The following is a 21,956-nucleotide window of genomic DNA, read 5'->3' on the forward strand; positions in this document are numbered from 1 at the left end:
GGAAAGATAGAGCGACAAAGGAGCGGCGATTGCGGCAAGGAGTGGTTTCTTTACGCGACACGGTCTAATTATCCATGTGACTTCGGCTTAGCGCGGTCGATCGAACGTTCAAATGGTTTCTCGATGTGAACTGACAACGACAGCGTCCTGATCTTTAAGGTGCAAGTATTCGCGATAGAGAAGTTTGTGTGGAAACTCTCCAGCTAGTAGCAAACCATTTCACGAACTCCGACGGAACGTTACGTGCACGTGTGTGTAACGATGTAATCGCTCACTTCGCAAATCTACAGTATTCTTCAAAAACGATATTCTTTCCCAGTCCTATAGCACAACATAAATTATGATGAAAAGATAAAAACGGCAAAAACAAACAGTGTGATTCAACATATCATTGAAAATTGCACTTTACTAGATATATATATATATTTATTTATTGTAACAAAACTACATCTTTGACAATCAAAGTTTTGGACATTCAATTTGTTGATAAGCTAATATTTTCAGATAAATTTATCTACATTTTCTTATATCAAGATACTTGAGATTAAAATAAGAAATTCGGTAGACAACAGTTTTTTTTTTATTCAAAATAAGAGTTGATCAAACCCCAATAAAGATTTAACTTAAAGGTAAAACAGTCAAACCTGTGATCGGTGTTGTTACGTAAATCTGCAATTTACGTTAACGCGTAACGGTCGAGTTAAGGTCCCTCTTACAGCGAATATCGCGCCCTTTCAGCCGCTATTACTGAACGGTGGTGTACGTACGTACGGTTTCAACTCGCTCGAGTGGTCGTTATATGGGGTTCTAAGCATTCCGATTCTGCTGACCATTGCAATCCTGCTTCCTATGTTCCCTCCACCCTGCGCACAGAAGACCATCCTTTCTCTCCCCATCGAAGCTACGTGGTCCGCCTTTAAACCATTCTCGCGCTCCCCTCGCGCGACTCTTCCTCGCGCTTACTCTCATTTAGCGACTTCCCGTCCGCTTCGATCTCTCGCTCTCTTTTTTTATCGATCGCGCGCAGATCTCGTTAGCAGCGCCTTCGATTTCACTAACGTAACGTGTACGGAATTGATCCATCGCGAAGCGTAAAATTGCTGCTTGTTCTTCCGGATTTTTTTTTTTTTTTTTTTTTTTTTTAGACACAATAGGTGATATACTATTTTTCTACGACACGAACAAACATATAACGTAAACATTATTTTCATTACGTCCGTATTCATATTTATTTCCTTCTCGTCGATTTTATTTATTACTGTTTTTTATATTTGCTTGTGCTCGCGTGACAATAAAACGTTGACTCGTAAGTTATTTGATTTGTTGCCTGCGGGCGATGCGACGCAATAAAGAGTTAAATATCCGGTAGTCGATTGCCGTTCAATTTTGCGGATATTACCGCGAGCGCGATTTCAAGATTATGCGTTCAAGCGAGAAGGAACTGCTCGCGCGCGGCGCCTCGATTCCATCTCTCTGACCAACATCGCTGTGTATCGAAACTTATGCCGCCCGTTGCCGAGGAAGATGTTAATATTTGTTGAAAATAATATCGTTCGCAAACTACAGACAAACGATCTACGGTAAGCGCTTGCGGAATTTTAAACGAGAATCTTCTTGCTGCCGCGGTCGAGCGAGAATGTAAATCCAGCGCAGCCGAGCTCGCGGATTATAATTTTCATTCCACGGCACGCGAACAGGAATTTGCACGGGGCGATAGTCAAACTTACGTAAGAATTGCATCAGCCAATTACTCTTCCCGTCCCACCCCATTTTCCACCGTCTTTGGGATAAATTTTTATGGCACTGAAAGTTCTCTCGACAATTTCCCGATTAAAATGCTCCGCTAAACAATTCCACCGTTACTGAAAAATACGTCGGAAGTCAATCGCCAAAGAGTTCGTGAGAGAGAGAGAGAGAGAGAGAGAGAAACTAAGAGAAGTTTTGTTCGAGATGTTAATTCCGAATGGAAGTTGAAACGCAACGGTTTCGAGAAACATTAGATAATAATTCATATAAACTTACTTTTGCTTTCTTTAATTAGTCTCCCTGTCGTTTTACATTCGTGTGATCATGTTCCGTACCAAAAGATTTGGACACGAGAAATCCATTTTACTGAAATACAATCCTTCCTGTTTTCAATGTCCCCACCAAAATGCAGACAGATTCCGCGAGTTGGTCGTTGACATCGAACAGTTACACCGACGGAAGTAGCCAAAGAGGGTTGGCTCGTTGCACCGAGAGAAAAAAAAATGATACAACCGAAATGGAACTAGCAAAGGACGAAAGATAGGTACCAGAAGTCGGTGAAAACTCGTAGAATCGTTCCGAGAGTATACACCAAGATGTATAAAGGGTGTCTCACTTTTCTTCATCTATTTTGAAGTGTATCAAGATACAACGACGTGCTTAGAATTAATTTCATAAAACAATCTCATGTTACTTTACCGTACTTTGAGCTAGAGCTTTTATAAAGTTAATGACAGATTGTAATAGAAACACTGTTACATTAGATGTTTTTTAGTTAACGTAACACACCCTGTATAGAAGCAGGCGAGAAAAATACTTTGTTCTTGTTTCCAATATCACTATCGCCTTTGATGCATCGGCGTTTCGAAATAGTACTTGTTCCGTTCGACCTCGTGAAAGAAAAGTGAATGCATTTCGAGCAGGTCACGCCGAGGTATCGTCACCGAGCATCTTTGACTTTATTCTTATTTACATCGTATTTCGACTCACAGTCAAATATATACTATATATATATATTTTTTTTTTTTTCAAATAGAATTAAAAAGTCAAAGGCTTTCAATCAGAAATAAGTTTCTCCGAATATGATACGCTATCTTTTTGTACAGCCACTTTATCTTATTAAAGTATCGACCGCACAGATATAAAATAAAATAAAAATAAAGAAGACTCTCGACGTTTTCGTTATTTCGAAGCGTATCGAACTCAGAACTTAGGCCTAATAGATTTTTGATTGATGGGTATCGCAACTACGAAATTTCGAATCTCTCGTAGCGAGAGTCAGCCATCCCGCTGAAATCGAATTCTATCAAGTCGAGAAAGTATATCGGCGGCGAAGAGCCGGCTCGAAAACTTTTGCAAAGTCTTCCCTTGTCTCTTACTCCCTCTATTTGAGACCCGCAATTGTCGCGGGACTCATTCTATTCGTAAAGTTTTCCGGCAGCGACTTTACTGTGACGCCGCGAAAAATATCTGCGAGGATTAGTTGAAGCCGCGCGCTGCAACAACTCCTATTGCAACAAGTAGTTAGCGCTACGCGTTATGTTAAAGAAAGCAAATGCAACTTCGGAAATATTAAGAGTTAAGAATAGAACATAAATAAAAAATTTTTGTAATATACATTTTTTTACTTAATTAATAATTAATATTTTTCATTCTATTGATCTCTTTCTCATAATTGCAAGTATAATTTTCGACTCGTAATATTCTACTAGAAAATACAATTTTTCAACTTTTTTATTTTTTTCTCATGTGACAGAAAAAGATTTTTAAAAAACAATTTTTTTCGAAACTAAAACTCTCATATAGATCTTAAGACTCTAATAAGACATTTACACATAACTGAATAATATTATAAAGCTGTTCGTATTATCGATAATTTTGAAAAAAAGAAAATATAGTGAACTATCCCGGCAAAATCTCGAACAAATCGAAGTCCGCAGGTGACGAAAGAAGCGACTCCCCGCGAAACTTTCGACCCTACCGCAGATTTTATCCCCACAGAAATCTCTTATTCCTCGCCTTGCCTCGCGCATCGCGCAAAAACTCGGAGAACGTCAGGTGCAGAAACGGCGTTCCGGAGTTGCAACGCACGTGCGAAGGAAAGAGAGAAAAAAAAGAACGAAAGAAAGGGAGCGAGGAAGAAAGGAACGACAAAGACGACGGAAGTTTCTTTAAGCGGCTAGTATGGTCTACGGAAAAAAGCTGTATTGTAAAATTGAAAGTAAACAACGCGGAAAGTTTCCCGTAAATCTCGAATGTAGTTGCCAACAAGTGTAATTTCGCGCAGCAATGAATAAAGATTAACATTTAACATCCAAGAAAGTAACTTCGTTACTCAATAAGTGACGGAAAATACACCGCGACACGGTAATTATATTCCAGAACAATTCATAGAATACGATGAAATTTCAGAATATATATGTTCATATATTTTATTTATATTTCAATATCTCCCTATTTATTTTATTTGCATGAAAATTACTAAAACTATTTTATTGCCTCGGTCTGAAAAAGCAAACCGATGTTTTTCATTTTACAGTTTGCAAACGATTTATTATGGTTTGTTACTTTTCAATATTTCAATATATCGAAACGTACGCGTTTCATTTGTATTCTCGTTTAAATCCGCTTGTGTCTCTCTCTCGCAACTAAATCGACAGAATTAGGCGCATGACTTGCGACATGTATGTGTGGAACACACGCGATTATCATGTATAGACGCTTGGATTTGTAATGCGCGGTTAACACGCTGCTAATGCGTATTCATCGACATCGTCAGCCAGTTACTCCCGCGGGACTTGTTCTGTCTCTCTCTCTCTCTCTCTCTCGTGCGAAGTCTTCGACAAACCTAGGAAACGTGCTTCTCCGGTTTTAAGCACCTTCCTCTCTCGGGCCGCGGTGTCTTTACGCAGTAGGCACACGTATCGCGTTCATCGCGATATCACTGGCATCGCGATCGTGGAAGATGTAAAGGAGATGATATCTCGTTTCAAGAGACAGTGTCAAAATTCCATCTCCCACCGGTACGCAGCAGCAATAACCCTCCCCCACAGTTATGTAGCCCAAGGCGACTCTGCTCGACACTACTTTGCTACCTAGAAAAATGTCAATTTTCGAACGTGACAGTTTTCCGATTTACCGAGTTGGGCCGCCACGCTAAACGGTTTCTACGGGGCGGAAATCGAATGCGACACCTCGTTCTCGTATCGCGGATGAACGAGCTGGACACTCTTCGTGCGAACTGTCTCAGAACAGAGTCTCGATCTCTTCTTTGAAGATGAAAGATCGTGTCCATTTAAAGAGCAGTGGAAGATAAGATCTAAATGCGTATGTCATGCTTTTTCCCGTAACAATGAAAGAAGGAGTTGCAGTAAAGAAAAATAGAAAAAATAATAATATATAAATTTAAATTATAACAAATTTACTTTGGTTACTATTAGATATAACGAGACGTAAAATACAAATCTGTGAGTTATTCTATTGTATTAAAATCATTTTCAAACTCGTACACATATTTCACGGTGAAGCACTTTAAGTTTATCTTGTAAATTTGTTTTTCTTGAAATGTCACTACTCTTAGTTGTTTTGAAATAAACTTTTTATAGTTTTTTACTTATACTAAAACTTGCTTGTACTAAAGCAGTTTAACGCTTTGTAAGAGAATGAGAGAGAGAGAGAGAGAGAGAGAGAGAGAAAGTATGTGCGCAGGCGTACTTGTGTGTGTGTGTGTACGTGTGTGTGTAAACGGACAGAGAAGTGCTGTTAAACGTTGAGTACCTCGGATGCATGCTCACCTAGTTACTTCACTATCTCTTAATATCGTCTCCTATAATTCTAACACTCGCGCGCGCGCGCTACAATCTGCGGGAAATATGCGGCTCTGCAGTTGTCCCGCGCGAAAAAAGCTCTTCTTCATTTTTCTAAAATTATGCTAGCTCTCTAAAAGATGAAGAAAGTAATTATTTCTTGTATGTTTCTAATATAGATTTCAGAAAAGAAAGAACAAATGTAAAAAAAAGTCTATTAGAGAAACAAAAGAATTAATATCTTCATGCATGTATAATAAACCTTTCATGTTTCTTATTCTCTTTTTTCTTCTCTTTCTTACACACAAAATTAGTAAATGAAAAAATAGTAAAAAATTAGTTTTTTTTTAGAACTAATTAATTAAGTCTTTATCATGAAAAATCTTTTATAAAAACTTCTTTACACAGTAAAAAATCGTGCGTCAAAATGTAGAACTTCTCTTGTGTTACGACGTTTTGATTATTACTTCAATGTAAAATTAACATAATACTGATATGTTATTATTTTTTAAATCTTTTCACGTGTTAAATTTATGTTAACTTCACAAATTAACATTTTTTGCATGTCATTTAAAAATGGAATATTGTTTAAGTGCTTTTAACACAATGATTTCAATTAATCTAGACGTCTCAAAGTCAATTTAACATACTAAAAAAATTTAAAAAATCTGTGGCCACATTGTACAAACCCTAAAATGTTTTATTAACATTTCTTACGAGTTACTGCAACTACTGTTTTGTGTAGTTTTAATTATTTTATATGTTATTTTTACATCACGCTTACAGTCAAAATAACAAATATAAATGTAAAGTATTGTGTCAAGTATTTGACTTTATACTAGTTTGTCAATAAGTGACTCACAACGAATGAGTTATTTTAACGTAAAATTTAAAGTGGACCTCCTGGAACATGCAAAAAATGTTAAAATTACCATTTTTTTTTTACTGTGTATATATATATAAAGAAGTTATATATATATATATATATATATATAAAATTAATTTTACAAATCTTTTTGTGTAAGTACAACAAAAAAATTTGTAAAACTAATTATGCTCGTCTATATATTGCGTTTAATTTTACTTTTCAAGCGCGAGGTACAACGTGATTTATTTTGTTCATGTTTCGCGTACTTTTAATGTACTTTCCATCGAATAAGTTCGTGATTTTTAAGCGGCGGACTCGGAATCACTTTTTCACACTTATTGCCTTATCGAACTTTGAATGTTCTTAACTGAGGAATGCAAATAAGCGGAGCTTAACTTAGATGAATCCTGTCGTCGAAGGAAAAAGAGGTGTGGAAGCAGATGCGAGAAATGAGGTACAGATTGCGAGAGAAAAGGAGAGAAAGAGAAAGAGAGAGAGAGAGAGAGAGAGAGAGAGAGAGAGAGAGAGAGAGAAAGAAAGTAAAAAGTTTCGAATTACTGAGTGCAACGCTTCCTTCTTAGAATCCAAATCTCGTAAACGGATTTGTTTGACTATCAATAGATTGCCAGTTGATGTAAATGTGACGCGCTGTCAGAATACGATAGACGATAGACAAACAGTAAAATAATGATCTAAAATAACTCGACTAATTTTTTAAATGATGATATAAATAAGTCTTGCATATGTACATATGTTAGTAACATGTGTACGATTTCATATCTGGAAAATACGAGTGGCGCCAATAGTGGCTTAATTGGATCAATTGTCTGATAAATTATAAGCGCTATTCATTAGAATAATTCATTTAGTTAATGCTCGGACAATAGCAAAGCACATCGCACATGCATTAAATTATTTCATCGACGTGAATGCGGAAAGCCAATTTCAAGCCAAAGAGCGTTCAATATTTTACTTAGTTTATGCTGATGTTGTTTTCTCCCGCGAATTTATATGTGGGCTTTTATCGACGATTATGAAAGATATAAAAATTTGTTTTCGATTTAATTTACCGAATAATACGCACATTGCGTCGAAACGGAAGTGCGGAACGTGAAGTGCGGAAGAAAAATACGTAGTGCTTCGGGCTTGGAGGAGCTTATATTTCGCTTATGGTTATTATTAAGGAAGAAAAGGTACGCAAGAAGCCACGCGCGCGTATTCACGATTACAAAACATCTACCACGACACACGTTCGTCCATCCGTCCGTCTCGCGGTCGGGTATATCTCGGGTACGATTTTCCGAGGAAAGGATTTTACGAAGAGAGCCCGCTCGAAGAGTGGAGTTTGAAGGTTCCTCTCGATTTTCCCAAGCTCGACAGGCTACGTCCTGCATCACAATACTTCTCCAATTTCCTGAGCAAAAGTTACGGGACACGTTCCATCATGACGTCACGGGAACAAAGCTCTTTCTCTCTCGTAGTCGTTGTCGTCGTCGTCGTCGTCGTCGTCGTCCCGCCTAGCTTTTCGCTCCCGCAAACCCTCAAGATCGTTCTTGTGTAGCCGGGCTGCTCCCTTCTCGTCTTCCTTATACCTTCGGCAAGATGAGAGGAGATGAGGTGGGGATAAATAACCATTCCGAGGTAAACTAAGTTTGCGCGCGTCGCGTCGACGAGAAAATGTCTAAAGATCGTAACCGACGACGGCGACTTTCGTTCGAACGTGTTCGATCGTTAGACTCGATTCGTCTTGCTTTCAATGCGTCTGTCTCTTCAAGTTCCCGTCGCGACGCTGACGGGCTCGGATATGCAAAAATAATGACAAGCGTGTGATAGCTCGCGTCGCGGAAACTTTGTGAGAATATCGCCCAGACGAAATTAAATACCTGGCAGCGGTTTAAAGCGTAATTTGTCAGCTTGATAAATATGTCAGTCTGAAATTCGTATATGTTTTATTTTTACAGATGAAAGATCAATCACAAACGTTAAAACGTTAATAAATGGGTAATAAAACTATAATAAAATCAAATGTTTTCGAAATATTTGTAGAAATGCAAATTTGGAACATTTCAGAAGAGTTGCAACGATCAATTTAACAATCGGAATTTCTTACACAACTATCTGGGCTCACATACAGCGTGCGACGCGCGCAGAGAAAGTACAATCAACGATACTTTTCCCTAATGCGCTCTTACGGCCAATGCGCGGAATGTCGCGCGTCTAAATGGAATTTGCAATTATCTCTTTCGGAGACCTAGTAACTAGTGTTTTCGATACCGTTTCTATGGCTGCTTCGTATCACCAATCCAGAAAAATCGTTCGCAAGATGCTTGCGATTAGATATTGCGTTAATAAGAAAACGGAAAACTGAACTATAAAGACGAAAAAAATGCGATTGACGTTCGAAATGTTATTGTCGCGCATTGTCGTTACGATAAAAAAAAAAAAAATTACACACACGCTACAAGAAATCAATATTTTATTAGTATTAAGATTTTTTAATGTAAACATTTAAATACAAGCAATCCAATCTTTTGATCGATATTTTATCGCACATTCCGATGCGCAATAGCGTCATTTTTAAAATAAATATTACCCCATAAGAGAAGATAGTCTCGAAAGGATTAAGACTACGGCGTTGCGTCGCTTAATGAAGCCATGCGGTGTCGTTGTCGCGTGGCAAATGTGGCGGCACGCATTAGCAAGCTGCAAATTTATTAATATTAGAATCCGAGAGGTTCCCCGCAAGAGGGGAACTCCGCGCGCTATGTTCGCGTGTATAGTTTCGTAATAAGGGCAAGACTCGATGGGGGAGAGAGGCGACGAGCGAGGAGGGCGACGTCGGTAGCGACGAGAGGGAAGCTAACTGCCGGGCGTGGACTCTGCGCGCCACGTGTAATTAGCAATGTTCCGGGGTGTAGAGACTCGACTTTAATGGAGCGCGTCGCATTAACCCCGGCATTTGCACGTCAGGCACGAAGATCGAGTGGAGTCGCACAAGCGTGCCTTCTCTCCTCCCCGGCTGGCGAAATAGATTCGACGATCTCGGCAGATACGCGGCTATTGCGCGAGGAAATCGAAAGAAACGAGGTTAAAAGATTCATTGTCAACAAACAGAAAAAAGAGAACATAAAGAGTCTCTGAATTATACTCATTAGCGCGTTCTTGTAGTAACTGCCAAGGAAAAGCTACGGTATATTTCATCATTTGTACGTAAAAAATTATGTATGTGAAAGCGTGTATTTAGATTTATATTTATTTCGAGATATGTGTACGTTGTGTTTTATGCGAGGGAAAGAAAATTGTAATCGCGCGTGTTACTTAATATTATAATTTTTTGCATCTCTGCAAACTCTTGCGAATCTCGTTCAGAATCGTTGTATCAAAAGATACAGCAAAAGTCACACGTGTTTGTTCTTATTGAATGGGTAAAAATATAGAAAGAATTTTCTATATAATCGAATTTTCATCAAAAGTGAGAAAACTAAAGTTTGTCGAGAGTGTATTCGCATATCGAATCGAAAGATGTACAAAAGTTCTACGGGGAACACTGTATGGAAAAATATAATAAAAACAGTTTGAGCGGTTTCTTAGCACAAGTGGACTGTGGGATACAAAACAAAAAATAAAACAAAAATAAATACCGACGAACGAACATGTCTTTATAGCGTTTATATTCGTTTACACACAGCGCTGCGCTACACTGCGCTATCTTACACGATGTACATATAAGAGAACGAGTTACATTACGTGGCCTGTGTGGAGATCTAACGTATTCAATTTGCGCAGGTGTTTCTCGCTACTTTCTCAATATTCGACGGCGCGGAGCCGCCATTTCCCTGTAGCAGTAAACTCGGTTTTATTATTGATAGTCCGGCATTCGAGATACCTCACCCTTCGTTCCTTCTCCAGGAAAACGGTCCTCGCGCGACGAGCGACTTGAACACGGTGAGATCTAAGTTCGCACGTAAGACAGCACTGATACGGCGCGCACATACTGAAAGTTTTATTTTTTTTATTTTTTCTGAAGTTTTTTTCTGAATTATTAACATTATTATTTTCGCCGTGTGCACTTGTTTGCATTTCATTCACGCAAGTGCTATATATATACATTTGTGATAATGTAAAAAAAACTTAAAGGTTTCTAAAAAGATCTTAAAGAGACGAAAAACAATGTAAAGAGAACGTTCTGCGTGTAAAATACACTGTAAATTCCATATATTTCTGTTCATTTTTGTGAAAAATATAACAAAATCGTACATGATATAACTGTGATTTTATTTTTCTCGCGGTGCGAGGAAGACCACCGTACTCGGCTTAACAAAGGACGAGACAAAACACGAAACGCAATCCTTGTAAAGGCAATTAAAAAATATTACAGGAGACCGTAGCAGGAGCTCGCAATGCCTCGCGATTCTCCAACCGGTTCTGCGCAAAATAAATATGCTAATTTCGGTCATAAAATTTCCGACGGCGAAATTCCGCTGAATTCATTTGCGGACTTTTCCGCGAGTGCGCGTTATTGTACTTCCTCCCTCGCGCGGAGCTGCGTCGCTAACTGCGATATATTAGAGCACTTTTGCGCAAAGAGAGAATTATGTTCAACTTATAAAGATGCCTCGGAGACGTTCGTAAGCGATTATCTAGTCTTCATATGATCGCAAGAAAATTATCTATCATCCGCGGTAAGAAAATTATATATTGATACTATATGACGGTATTATACTCTAAAAAATTCAAATATTTTATTAATTACAACGCTCACTTCCCTTGATACAAATTTACATGATATCAGGAATCGTCTATTTCCGTTTGTACAAAGTCTAAACTTCCTTTGTGTGTCATCAACTATATAAGTAACCATCCAAGTAGTGCAGTTGATTACACGATCATACACAGTGCCGGTCAGTCAGACATACAACAGCAATACATTGCGAACAGTCCAAGAATTGTAAAAAGGAACTAAGAATACTTTGTGAAACACTTTGTAGTGTAATAAAATATTGTAATTACACAATATATTTGTGGTTGAGTTGCGAAATAAAATTTTTTTTGAATAAATATAAATTGCAAATTCTACAATGTGTTAGCTTATAAATTGTGTACTTAAGACAATAGCAATTAAGAAAAGTACATTTGCACTTTTCTTCTCTTTCTCTCTCTCTTTTCTTCTTCTTCTTCTTCTTCTTTTCTCTCTCATATAAATAATATTTTCTGTAAACTCACAAACACGTTAATTTTTTTTGATATAATAAAAAGAATAGAATGAATAAACAAAAATGTCTTAAATTATTATGCAATCATTGTTACATAGATATGCAATTGTGCATTTAGGTTACCGTAAATACGCGTGGACAAGATGAAGTTGTAGGAAACGATTAAGTAACATGCGAGAGAGAGACTGAGTTAGCTAACTCTATTAGCATTCAAGGGACATGCTTTGTGGCGTCTCCTAATTCAATAGCGCCCGTAGTTTGGCTAGAAGCCACGACCTTTCGACTCTGCGTTAGTTATGATAATAGCGTGAAAAGGAATTCTAATACGCAGACTCGCGCACGTGTTGAATTATGATCGGTATCGATAACCAGGTGCGACGTGTCGCGATATTTGTATTAGCACAGGTGGTGCATATAATAATACAGGTGGTGTAATATATTAATACAATAACGATATATATTTATGTAATCTACGGTTACACATATTATAACAATGTTATATAATATGTATAAAATTTAATTATGTATTGGTATTGTACATGTTTGAAGATGAACACTCTCTACTCGAGTTGAAATTTCATTAAATATTTTCGAAGTAGATTGTTATTATATAATAGGAAGACAGATCGACAATATGTCGTGAATATTTATATTGAATATTACACAGAAGTTATTGCATTTTGAAAAATGCTCGGGAGTGTGTTTAAAAAATCACGCGGGAAAAGAGAAAAAAAGCTCTTCAAATAAATAAAAAATCTTTTTTCGCTAGTCAGGTTATACAACGCTCTCGGAGCAAAGATTGGTAAACGGTTCGGGGCGAAGACTCGCAAGATATTTTAATGGAAGTTCCAACTTGACTTAAGATATTTCGGGCGGGGCGAAACCACTCGAGTGTTCATAATGAGATGTTAATGGAGTAGCCGAGGAAAAAAAGTCTGTCACTCGTTACATCACGGTATCGACAGGTCCCGATCGTGATTCCCTCGGACTTTTACTCCTTTCGCGTCTCTTCCTTCTCTTCTTTCTCGTGCCGTGAAACGTCAAGTGTTTCACTCGCTCGCTGTGGTGTTCTACGATCACCACAAGAAGGAAAAGAGACAAGATTCACATAATCCACTTTGTCGATCGCGAAAAAAAAACTTTGTTTAAAACTTCTTTTTACGTGTACCGCGATTAAAAAGAAATTTCGATTGACGAGAAATCGGGATTTCAAAATCCTGTCACGGCAAACTCATGGCGAAACTGTATAAAGTGAAAAGAAAGAGTAGATCAATATTTTTGATGTTAATGAGAACGGATAGCAGTTTCTAAGAACGTGAAGTCTCTTGTCATTTTTCGCGATTATCGGCTTTGTTCGCCATCTCGGTTATTGCGGGAACGTTTTAGACCAACGATAATGATCTGCGATGCGACAACACGGCAAGTAGCGAGCGAATTACCAATATTCATTAATTTCACAATTAAGCCTTTCGAAGCGAAGCTTCCTCCCAGCCTGTGGATAGAATTATTCATCAAGCTTTCCTTTCTTTTAGAGATTAGAACTGTTTAACTGTTAAACGAAACGCGCGTACATCATCGTGCAGAATTATTTAAAACTGAACGTTATTAATCATAATGATCATTCGCGCGTCAGACGAGCTAACATACTTTGAGCGTTATAAATCAGGAGAAGAAGAATTGGAAGTAAGTAAATAGAAATCTATAAAGATTTTATTCAATTGTTAAAATAGAATTATATCGCATTGATTTCAAAAACGGATTCGAGTGACGTCTCGACGTGACAGCAATTTCTATAAATAACGTGATACGATGAGCTCGAGAGATATATATCTATTTTAAGATAGATATCGTCTAGGTCAAGACGCGTTTCGTAAGGTAGTACACGGTGACAAGTATGAGCCTTGTTGGAAGTTCGGACATGTTAAATTCCGCGCGAGATAGCTGCATCTCAGCGAGACGGACGTGAGAAATACCACAAATGGGATACGAAAAATATTTGTATCACAAGCGGTGCGATACAAGTCCGGTAGTTGCGAGTATCTTCAGCGAATATTTGATAACCCACGGGATACGAGCTGTCTAACTTATAACCTCGAAATAACACCGACGAGGGACGCGCCAAGAGCACGATATCATTTTGGCTTTCGGCCAACTTTACCCGTTTAATATGAACGTTGTTGTCAATCTTGTGCACAAAGATCCATCGCTAAACTCGTATCGAATTGAAATCCGAGCAATTTTAATGGGGAGAGAAAAAAGACCGATGACACAGAGAGATTTGACAAATTAACACAATGTTTGTTGTGAGTCAGAAATGATCAAATTTGTAGAAAGGTAAATAAAAATAATGTAAAGAGAAAGGAAAATTTTTACTGTTGAGCGATATCAATTACGTGACGGACAAATGACATTGAAGAGCGAAAAGCGAGTTTTATAATCGAGTTTGCGTGACATTTTACCTTTGCAAAGATCGATACGCAAACTATATATATCGAAACAACACACATGGAGTTTATAAAGCATTTTGTCTATTAACCTCGTCGTGTTAGTTAGTAGTTTCAAATGCTCAACGTAATACTACTTACTGTACAATAAAGTTAAAGGGTCATTTTGTGTTTGTGAAAACGACAACCCGTATTACAAAATTCAATGAGACTAAAAGTTTTCGTCATAATTTTCGGCTTTCTCAGAATAAATGTTACACAGAGATAAGAAAATTGTAAAACGCGCGCGTATAGCAAACCTTTATCTTTAGATCTTCTCTTGATCTACTTACAATCGCACGCTCGTCATTCACGCGCATCAAGATGGCGCGTCTGGCATATATTCAAGAAACTGTTTTTCATCCTCACTCGAGTCTCTCCGGTATCTATCTCGCATTCATTATCACTCTCCCGCCAGGTTCGCCAATTAATCACGAAAAGGAAATAAGATTTACCAACAGTCGTAGCTGAAAAATAATTATCTCGGCCGCATTATCTCACACGCCAGCTTTATCACAGGCCGCCCTTTACTTATCCTGTAATCTATGCACGTAACATCCCTGCGTACGCGCGCCGTTTATCGCCGCGCGATATCTTTCCCTTTGATCTTTTTTTTTTTTTTTTTTTTTTTTATTATTTTGTTTTACATTCGAAATTAATTGCAAAAAAATATCATTCGCAAAAACCGATTGTTTTTATAAAGCTCGAGTTATCGAGATTCAACATTTTTGCGCACCTTTTGGACTCTAGACAATAAACAGTTATATAAGCGCGATAATAATTAAAACAAATTTCAAAATCTGTGTGTCGCTTTATCTTTTTTAATTATCGGTTTATATAGCTTTTAATTTCTACTTTATTTTTTGCCGAAATTGTCTGGGATGAATTGTAAACTTATTCGTCGAATAAGAGAAAATTTGCAAATGCAAAACAATATCGCACGTTTCTCTATCGATACGCTCCGGCGTATTGCTATTTTGTTTTGCAGGTCAGCGGTAGCGTGGAGAGATAACGTGCGTTGTCGCATATATATATATATATATATATATATATATATATATATACTATATATACTATATATATACGCACGAATGCAAATTAACGTTAACTCCATCGGCTACTTTTTGCATCCGCTCATATGCAAGAGAGAATCGAGAGCGAGACTCGTCGCGGTCGCCATTGTCGACGCTGCTGTGGATTGGCTTCAACGTCGTCGATAACGAACTACGGCATCGCGAGAGCTTCGTGTTTCGCATTTTACGTGCTCTCCGTCTCGTCGTCGACATGTCGTCCTTTCTCCGTATCTTGTTTGCTTTAAACTTGCAAGCGTTGATAATCGAGTTGCGCGCTCGTTCATTGTTAACGTATTATTCTTCGCGCGCTGATGAAACAGAAACAAACGAACGACGATGGAACGGCGGATGTTTTAGTTCGATTAATGCAGCGTTAAACGGACAATTATTAATAGAAGCGGGTAATTATGAAACGCGCACGAGATAGATAACGCGATATCCATATGTATGAGATATAATAAGTAATTTCATTAATTTCCTACAAAATTATCCGATTTTAACAAACAAACGCTTTTAAGTATGTTTCGTTTTTTTTTTTTTTTTTTTTTTATCGATGATTCAAAAAGAGTTATTATAAAAGGAGACTCCCTCTCCATAATGTCGACATAGTTAAATAAAAAATTTTACTAATTGCATCTTTATCATCGCGCGTCATATTTGTTATGCCATTCTTGCGATAATACTCGAAACAAAATTATGCCGCATAAAATATCGTTTGATTGTTACCGATCGTATAGTTATATTCATTAAGCTTTCATACATATCCATAAATTGCTGATATCGAGACATCGCTTATGGTACTTGATATTACAATTTTAATCACCACGTTATTAATATATGATTACGAGGCGATCGAAAGAGAGACAATAGTCCGCGCGCACTGCTTTGATTATTTCATAACGATCGAAGTGCGGATTTTCCCGAACGGAACAGAATAACATTACTGGCGGTTTATCGTCGCTTTAACGGCCGTGCGCATAATGAGCGGAAGTGAATCGCGGTGCGCATATCGTGCGCATTACCGACGGCATACGTTTCGCGAGATTTATAAAATTCAGACGGACACTTTACAAAGGTATAACATCAGTATATCTTCACGCGGTGAAGAGCAGCGCGTAAGTCATATAAAATAATAGACGGGCGGACACGCGTGATTAATTTCTCCCACGACGACAGAAGTCGTCTGAAGCGGAAATGCATTTAGGAACAATTTATCGCCGAATATATACGTGACACGTACTTACATAAACGTGACAAACGCGCTATTTGTATTCCGCCCGCTTTTCGTTTCCCGTAAATTCCCCGCCCGACCGTGTGCGCTCGCGATAATTTATAAATTCGCGGAAATAACTTATTTTAACTGACAGCGCTCTCGTCAAAATTGTAACGGCGGTGTAATTAAATTTATCGCGACGTATATTACTTTGTAAACGTTGCTCCATAAATAGCGTCGTAATAACATAGTTTCCGGAAATACCGAGCGATACCTAAACTTCATTTAACGTACTAGTAAATTACTGGATTTCCAAACGAAATAGAGAAAAAAAGAGGCAGAAAACTTTTTTATTCTGATATTTCTATTTAAACATGACAAAAAACCGCAATGTGCGCACCTAACGTCTATTTATTAAGATCCACATATACATATACAGATACAGATAATCGCATGAAGATGATCTTGGGACCATCACCGGTCGTGCTCGTGATGAAATATTGTACATTCTGACCTTGGAGTTTAACTCTCGTGATTATACTGCAAATAGGGATCTTGATAAGTAAATTGATTCACTCAATCACAATTGATGACACTTTCTCAATTGCCTTATATGTATACAAATGATTCTTATATCCGGTATATCACATCTTTTTTAACTACTTGTTTGTGCTTATAACTTTCTCTGTTAGTTAAACGTTTCAAAACAATTTTTCTTTATTTCGAATTTATTTATAATTTTAATCTAGTTTTTAACTATCGTCGGTGCGACGAGTTAAGCCTGTGTCTGACTAATGCGCGGTATTCGTGATTCGCGGTTTGCGCGGATCGTAATTAATATAAAATTTGTAAATGATGTGACAGAAAACTCATCGATTTCATGCGTTATTTTTCATCAACAATGAATCTCAAATAGAGCGATTTTTCTGCGTGATAGAAGTGCGCGAATGGTCTGGCGCTAGCTTTATATACTCTCTACCCTTTTTGCGCATCTTTATTTTTTCCACGTTCTAATTTTTTCACGTTCAAATTGTTTTTCTCTCTGTGTAAATATTTATAAACTTTTATTTCGATGACAATCACGCGACAAACGCGACGACGTAGATGCAATCGTGCGACAAGCGTAAACACGCGACGTCCAACATGTCAAAATAGTTTCTTATTTATCGTGAGAGAGAGAGAGAGTAACGAAATTAACAGCGCTTTGCTCTTAGCAAAGTTCCTTCGTGATACGGTCGATGAGTGTCACGAAGCGAAACGATACGCTCGACCGGAGACCGCGTGACGCCGTTAGTCGATCTCGAGATGCAAAGCTTGCGAGAGTGCACAGCTGATGAGTTCGTTCGCTGGAAACAGACGATAAAGCTGCGCGGCGTGCTTGTCACTCGTCGATGATGCTGCCGCGTTCGATTGTAAAATAAATGATCCAAACATTGTGATTATTTCAGGCATGTTATGTGTCAGAGTACCAGGCACGGAAGTCCGCGCAGAAGATGACGGAGTCAAGTAGATAAAAGAGAGCTGCCTGGACGACGACGGACGATTCCTCGCTCTTCCCGCACCGCAGCGCACAATGCTCTGCTACTTCGCTCTTGTCGTACTCTTCGCTGTCAACGTGCCAATCGGTGAGTAACTTCGACTTTCTTTTCTCGCGAAAGGAACTTCGCCTCAAAGTAGTTGGGCCAAATTTTCGAGAAAATTCATGCAAGTGAAAGCTAGAGTTTTCCCCAAGAATGCGACAGACATGCGCCACTTGCATTTTGTAATTACGCGCTACAAAGCTCTTGGAGCGGAGTTGAATAACGTTTGGTGTGCAAAGTATAATTTACCACGCGCGCGAGAAACTCGAGCTCTCACACATTTGATTGCAATATCAAACGCGATGACAATTTCACACGTTTTTAAATAGAATCTCGGACATTTATTCAAATAAAACAAAAGACAAATTGCTGTCATTATTCCATTTTAATATTTGAAAAGATAATGTAATGTACTACCTAGAGTATTACATTTTGGGTTTTAGCTTGAAAATGTTTATATAATAAAAAAAAATGAACAATTTTTATTACATAATGTAATATGATAACATGATAATATTCGCGAAGAATGAGAAAAAACAACATTGTTGAAACGTTATTTTTCTCGCAGCTGAAATAATTTATTGCACAGTTAAATGTGTAAAAATATGCTGGCAAAGAATATATTGCTCCGACCATCACAAATGTGTATCGCGTGCATTCAATACAACTAAGTAAACCGAGGTGCGTGCGCGATTTGACCAGCTAGCTTCTGTCACATATATCATTCCCGGTCCATTACATGGGGCTACGCTTATTGCGATTGACGCGAGAGTCGATACATTGCGAAAGGTGTCCAATACGAAATCTGTTGTGCCCGACAACGAGCAATAACGCAGATGCAACGCGGGGGCACATTGCCAACGTTGTGTTACACGGTGCGGTTCAAAAAATAAATAAAGTGCGGCTCGAGTATAACACTCCCGGTCCGGAAGTGCGACGCTATCGAACTGTCAGATTCTTGCCCAAATGTTTATCCGATAGCAGTAAATAGAGAAAAAGCGATCGCGTTTTTTGCAAATATTTCACTGCATTGCGATTTATTGCGCCGGCTATTCTATATCTTAATATAACGACGTCTGAACAAATTGTCAAACGTATATCAAATATCCGTCTCTCAGTAGCTTCACTTTTCGGGAATGGGATTTTTAGATATATAGGAAAGAATGGGAGTTTTTTTTTTTTAGATATATAGAAAAGAAAGTATATTTGAAATTATAATTTGAAAGGGAAGAAATGTAAAAATAATTTTGTAGATATTTTCGTTTCTTCGAGCTTTTTCGTATTAAGGAAAAAATAAATACGTGAATAGGGAATTTGTGCCGTAAAAATCAAAATTGAAGAAAACAAGGTTTAAAATGTTTTAAATTAAATATTATAAATGATTAATTAAATATTATAAATGATTAAATATTATAATTTAGTCACAGTCTCTGCGCGCAATTTTGCTGGTCTGAAGATATCTAGTAGTGCTACTTTCTCTCTCTCAAAGAATCGCGATAAGAGCTTGATAGCTTGTATATCGCCACGTAATTGCTCTCTCCTTTTTCCGTGATGGATGTACCGATTAACTACTCGAACACAATCGGTTGGATGCTATAAATTCGATTTAACCTCAGCCGTACTCGATCTTGACATAATTCCACTAATAGATAACATGTACTGAATTACGCATAAACCATCGATTATCTAACCGTCGATTATTGAGCCGTTGAGAAGTTGAGCGATAGAATTCGATACACACGCGCAAAACTAATTTAAAACAGTCGCGAAATTAATTTACCGTTAATTAATTTACCGTTTTAAAGCAAATGAATATTTACTTAAGTGACAAATCAATCAAGTTTTTACCGTGTTTATTGCATACTGGTAGTAAACATATGATAAAAAAAGTGATATTGGATTTCTATTTGAATAAAACAACAAGCATAAGAATAAATAAGCTGAAAATGTTGCAACAGAGATAAATTATATGGTTTTTACCTTTCAGTTTTTACCTTCGCAATTTCACATTATGTGTATAAATATATGTAATATAATGTAACTGTAGCCCGATTTTATTGAGTTCAATCTTTTTTGGTGTTGAATAATCGGAAGGTTTGGAGAAATATTAACAAGCGAAATTGCGAGGTGAGAAGTCGAATTTTCCGAATAAAGAAACGAAAGAAGGATGAGAAATCAGTTTAACGAACTAACACCTAATGAACGTACGCTTTTCTTTTTCTCTCTCTCTCTCTTTCTCTCTTTCTCACTTCGCCTTTTTTCGCATTGCTTTTTCCCCTTAGATCGAAGACGCGGCAGCCATTCTATATCGAACTGAGACTCAATTGGGTTCTGGACCGCGGTTATCCGTTTATCGCTATATAACCATCCAAGGGTCGGCTAGGCGGATACATTTCCTGCGAAAGCAGGCGAGCGATTAATCACGTTTTACTCGCTTCCGAGTCGAACCGACCAATTTGGCCGGAAAGGTCGTTGTTTGCCCGATAAGAGACACCGGGGATGTTGGAAAAGCGAAGTCGTCCCGTGGAACAATCGACGAATCTCGTCGATGATCCGCAACATAGACAAACAATCTTATCTAGTCAGATAAATAAAACTTCTGTTTTCTCTCTCTCTCTCTCTCTCTCTCTCTCTCTCTCCCCTCTTGCTCTTTCATATACTCTTCCCTGCCGTTTACCTAGTTGAACGAGTCAGATCTTCGTGTTAGACGAGGACACGTTGGAGAGCGTGTACATTTTTCATGATGCATCTGGGAACGCTCGGCTCGCAGCGTACTGCGGCGGAATAAGACACTCTAGCTTCTTTATAGCGCAAACGTGAGACAGCAATCCTCCGGTTTGGGCGAGAGCATTGTCTTACGATACTGCGCGGCCAGTTTGATAGTAATTTTCGACAATACGCTTTACTTTTTCATTGTCTGTTCGAAAAGAGAAACGACCATCGAGCGAATTCGAAAGAGATATAACGCTCGAAAGAATACACGCCAACGAGAAGCGCAACGTTCACAAATTCGATTCAAGGAAAATCTTCTCTCGGTTTAATTTTGGTTTACCGAAATGAGATCACGCATATAGTTTCACTTGCGCCGTTTTCTAACGGCAAATGAAATTTAACGACACCGTCGAGACTCCGCCTGTCTCTGTTCTCCTGTCTCTGATCCACCTCTTGTCTCTCTCTCTCTCTCTTTCTCTCTTTCTCTGTCTCTCTCTATGCTGTGCGAAGAGACCGGAGGTCCGCAAGCGGTAAATTAATTCGAACGACAAGCGCAGTCGGCGCTTCCACTCGCCGAATAAACATCAGGGCCAGAAGTTGACCAGACCGGGACGACCTCGGCACTGGAGGACGCGCCATATCTGGGATCTACGTGCCCATTTCCCGTGGCCCGTATAACGTATTTGGCACCGATCCTCCGCTACATCTGCATCGGACGTTGCCGGCGAACGTTGCGCGAGACGGATTATAGGACGTACATACGTTTCGTCGATCCGCAAATTTCCCGACTCCATCTTCAGATTGACACGAATCTATACGTCTTCGAATTTTTATCCGTTGTTTAATTACACCAAGCGATAATAAAGACATTAATATTAGTTAGATACTAATTAATTAGATACTAATTAATTAGATACTAATTAATTAGATACTAATTAATTAGATACTAATATTAATGTAATTAGTAGTGAAAAGCGTTGCGTGTGTTTATATTTTAAACGTATAATTTAATTTCTAAATTTATATTTTACAAATTTTATATTGTTCTCTTTTTGATAAAAAAAACACTCTATATTATATTCCTTTGTTATAATTTCTAAATAAATGTTTTAATTATAATATTTTCTGAAAATGTATATTTTGAAGTTTAAACACAGTATTTTTTGTTTTGAGGGAGTACAAGAAAGAGAAAGAGAGAGAGAGAGAGAAAGAGAGAGAGAGAGAGAGAGAGAGAGAGAGAGAGAGAGAGAAAGAGAGAGAGA

At 38.0% G+C, this 21,956-nt stretch overlaps 1 protein-coding gene across 3 annotated transcripts in view; it reads left to right on the plus strand.

Annotated features, from left to right (window-relative positions):
* LOC109859274 (lachesin-like) overlaps positions 1-21,956 on the plus strand; it is a 106,687-nt gene that overhangs the window by 31,471 nt on the left and 53,260 nt on the right. For 2 of the 3 annotated variants that reach the window (XM_020437365.1, XM_020437368.1), the window contains exon 2: positions 17,851-18,027. In XM_020437365.1, coding sequence (XP_020292954.1) covers positions 17,976-18,027 — 52 coding nt within the window. In that variant the 5' untranslated portion in view covers positions 17,851-17,975. Of the gene's footprint in view, positions 1-17,714; positions 18,028-21,956 lie in introns of those variants that run through there. The other variant, XM_020437367.1, reaches the window with a different exon arrangement.

Source organism: Pseudomyrmex gracilis, unplaced genomic scaffold (assembly GCF_002006095.1).
Source record: "Pseudomyrmex gracilis isolate BER0280 unplaced genomic scaffold, ASM200609v1 scaffold_254, whole genome shotgun sequence".
Classification (NCBI taxonomy): domain Eukaryota; kingdom Metazoa; phylum Arthropoda; class Insecta; order Hymenoptera; family Formicidae; genus Pseudomyrmex; species Pseudomyrmex gracilis.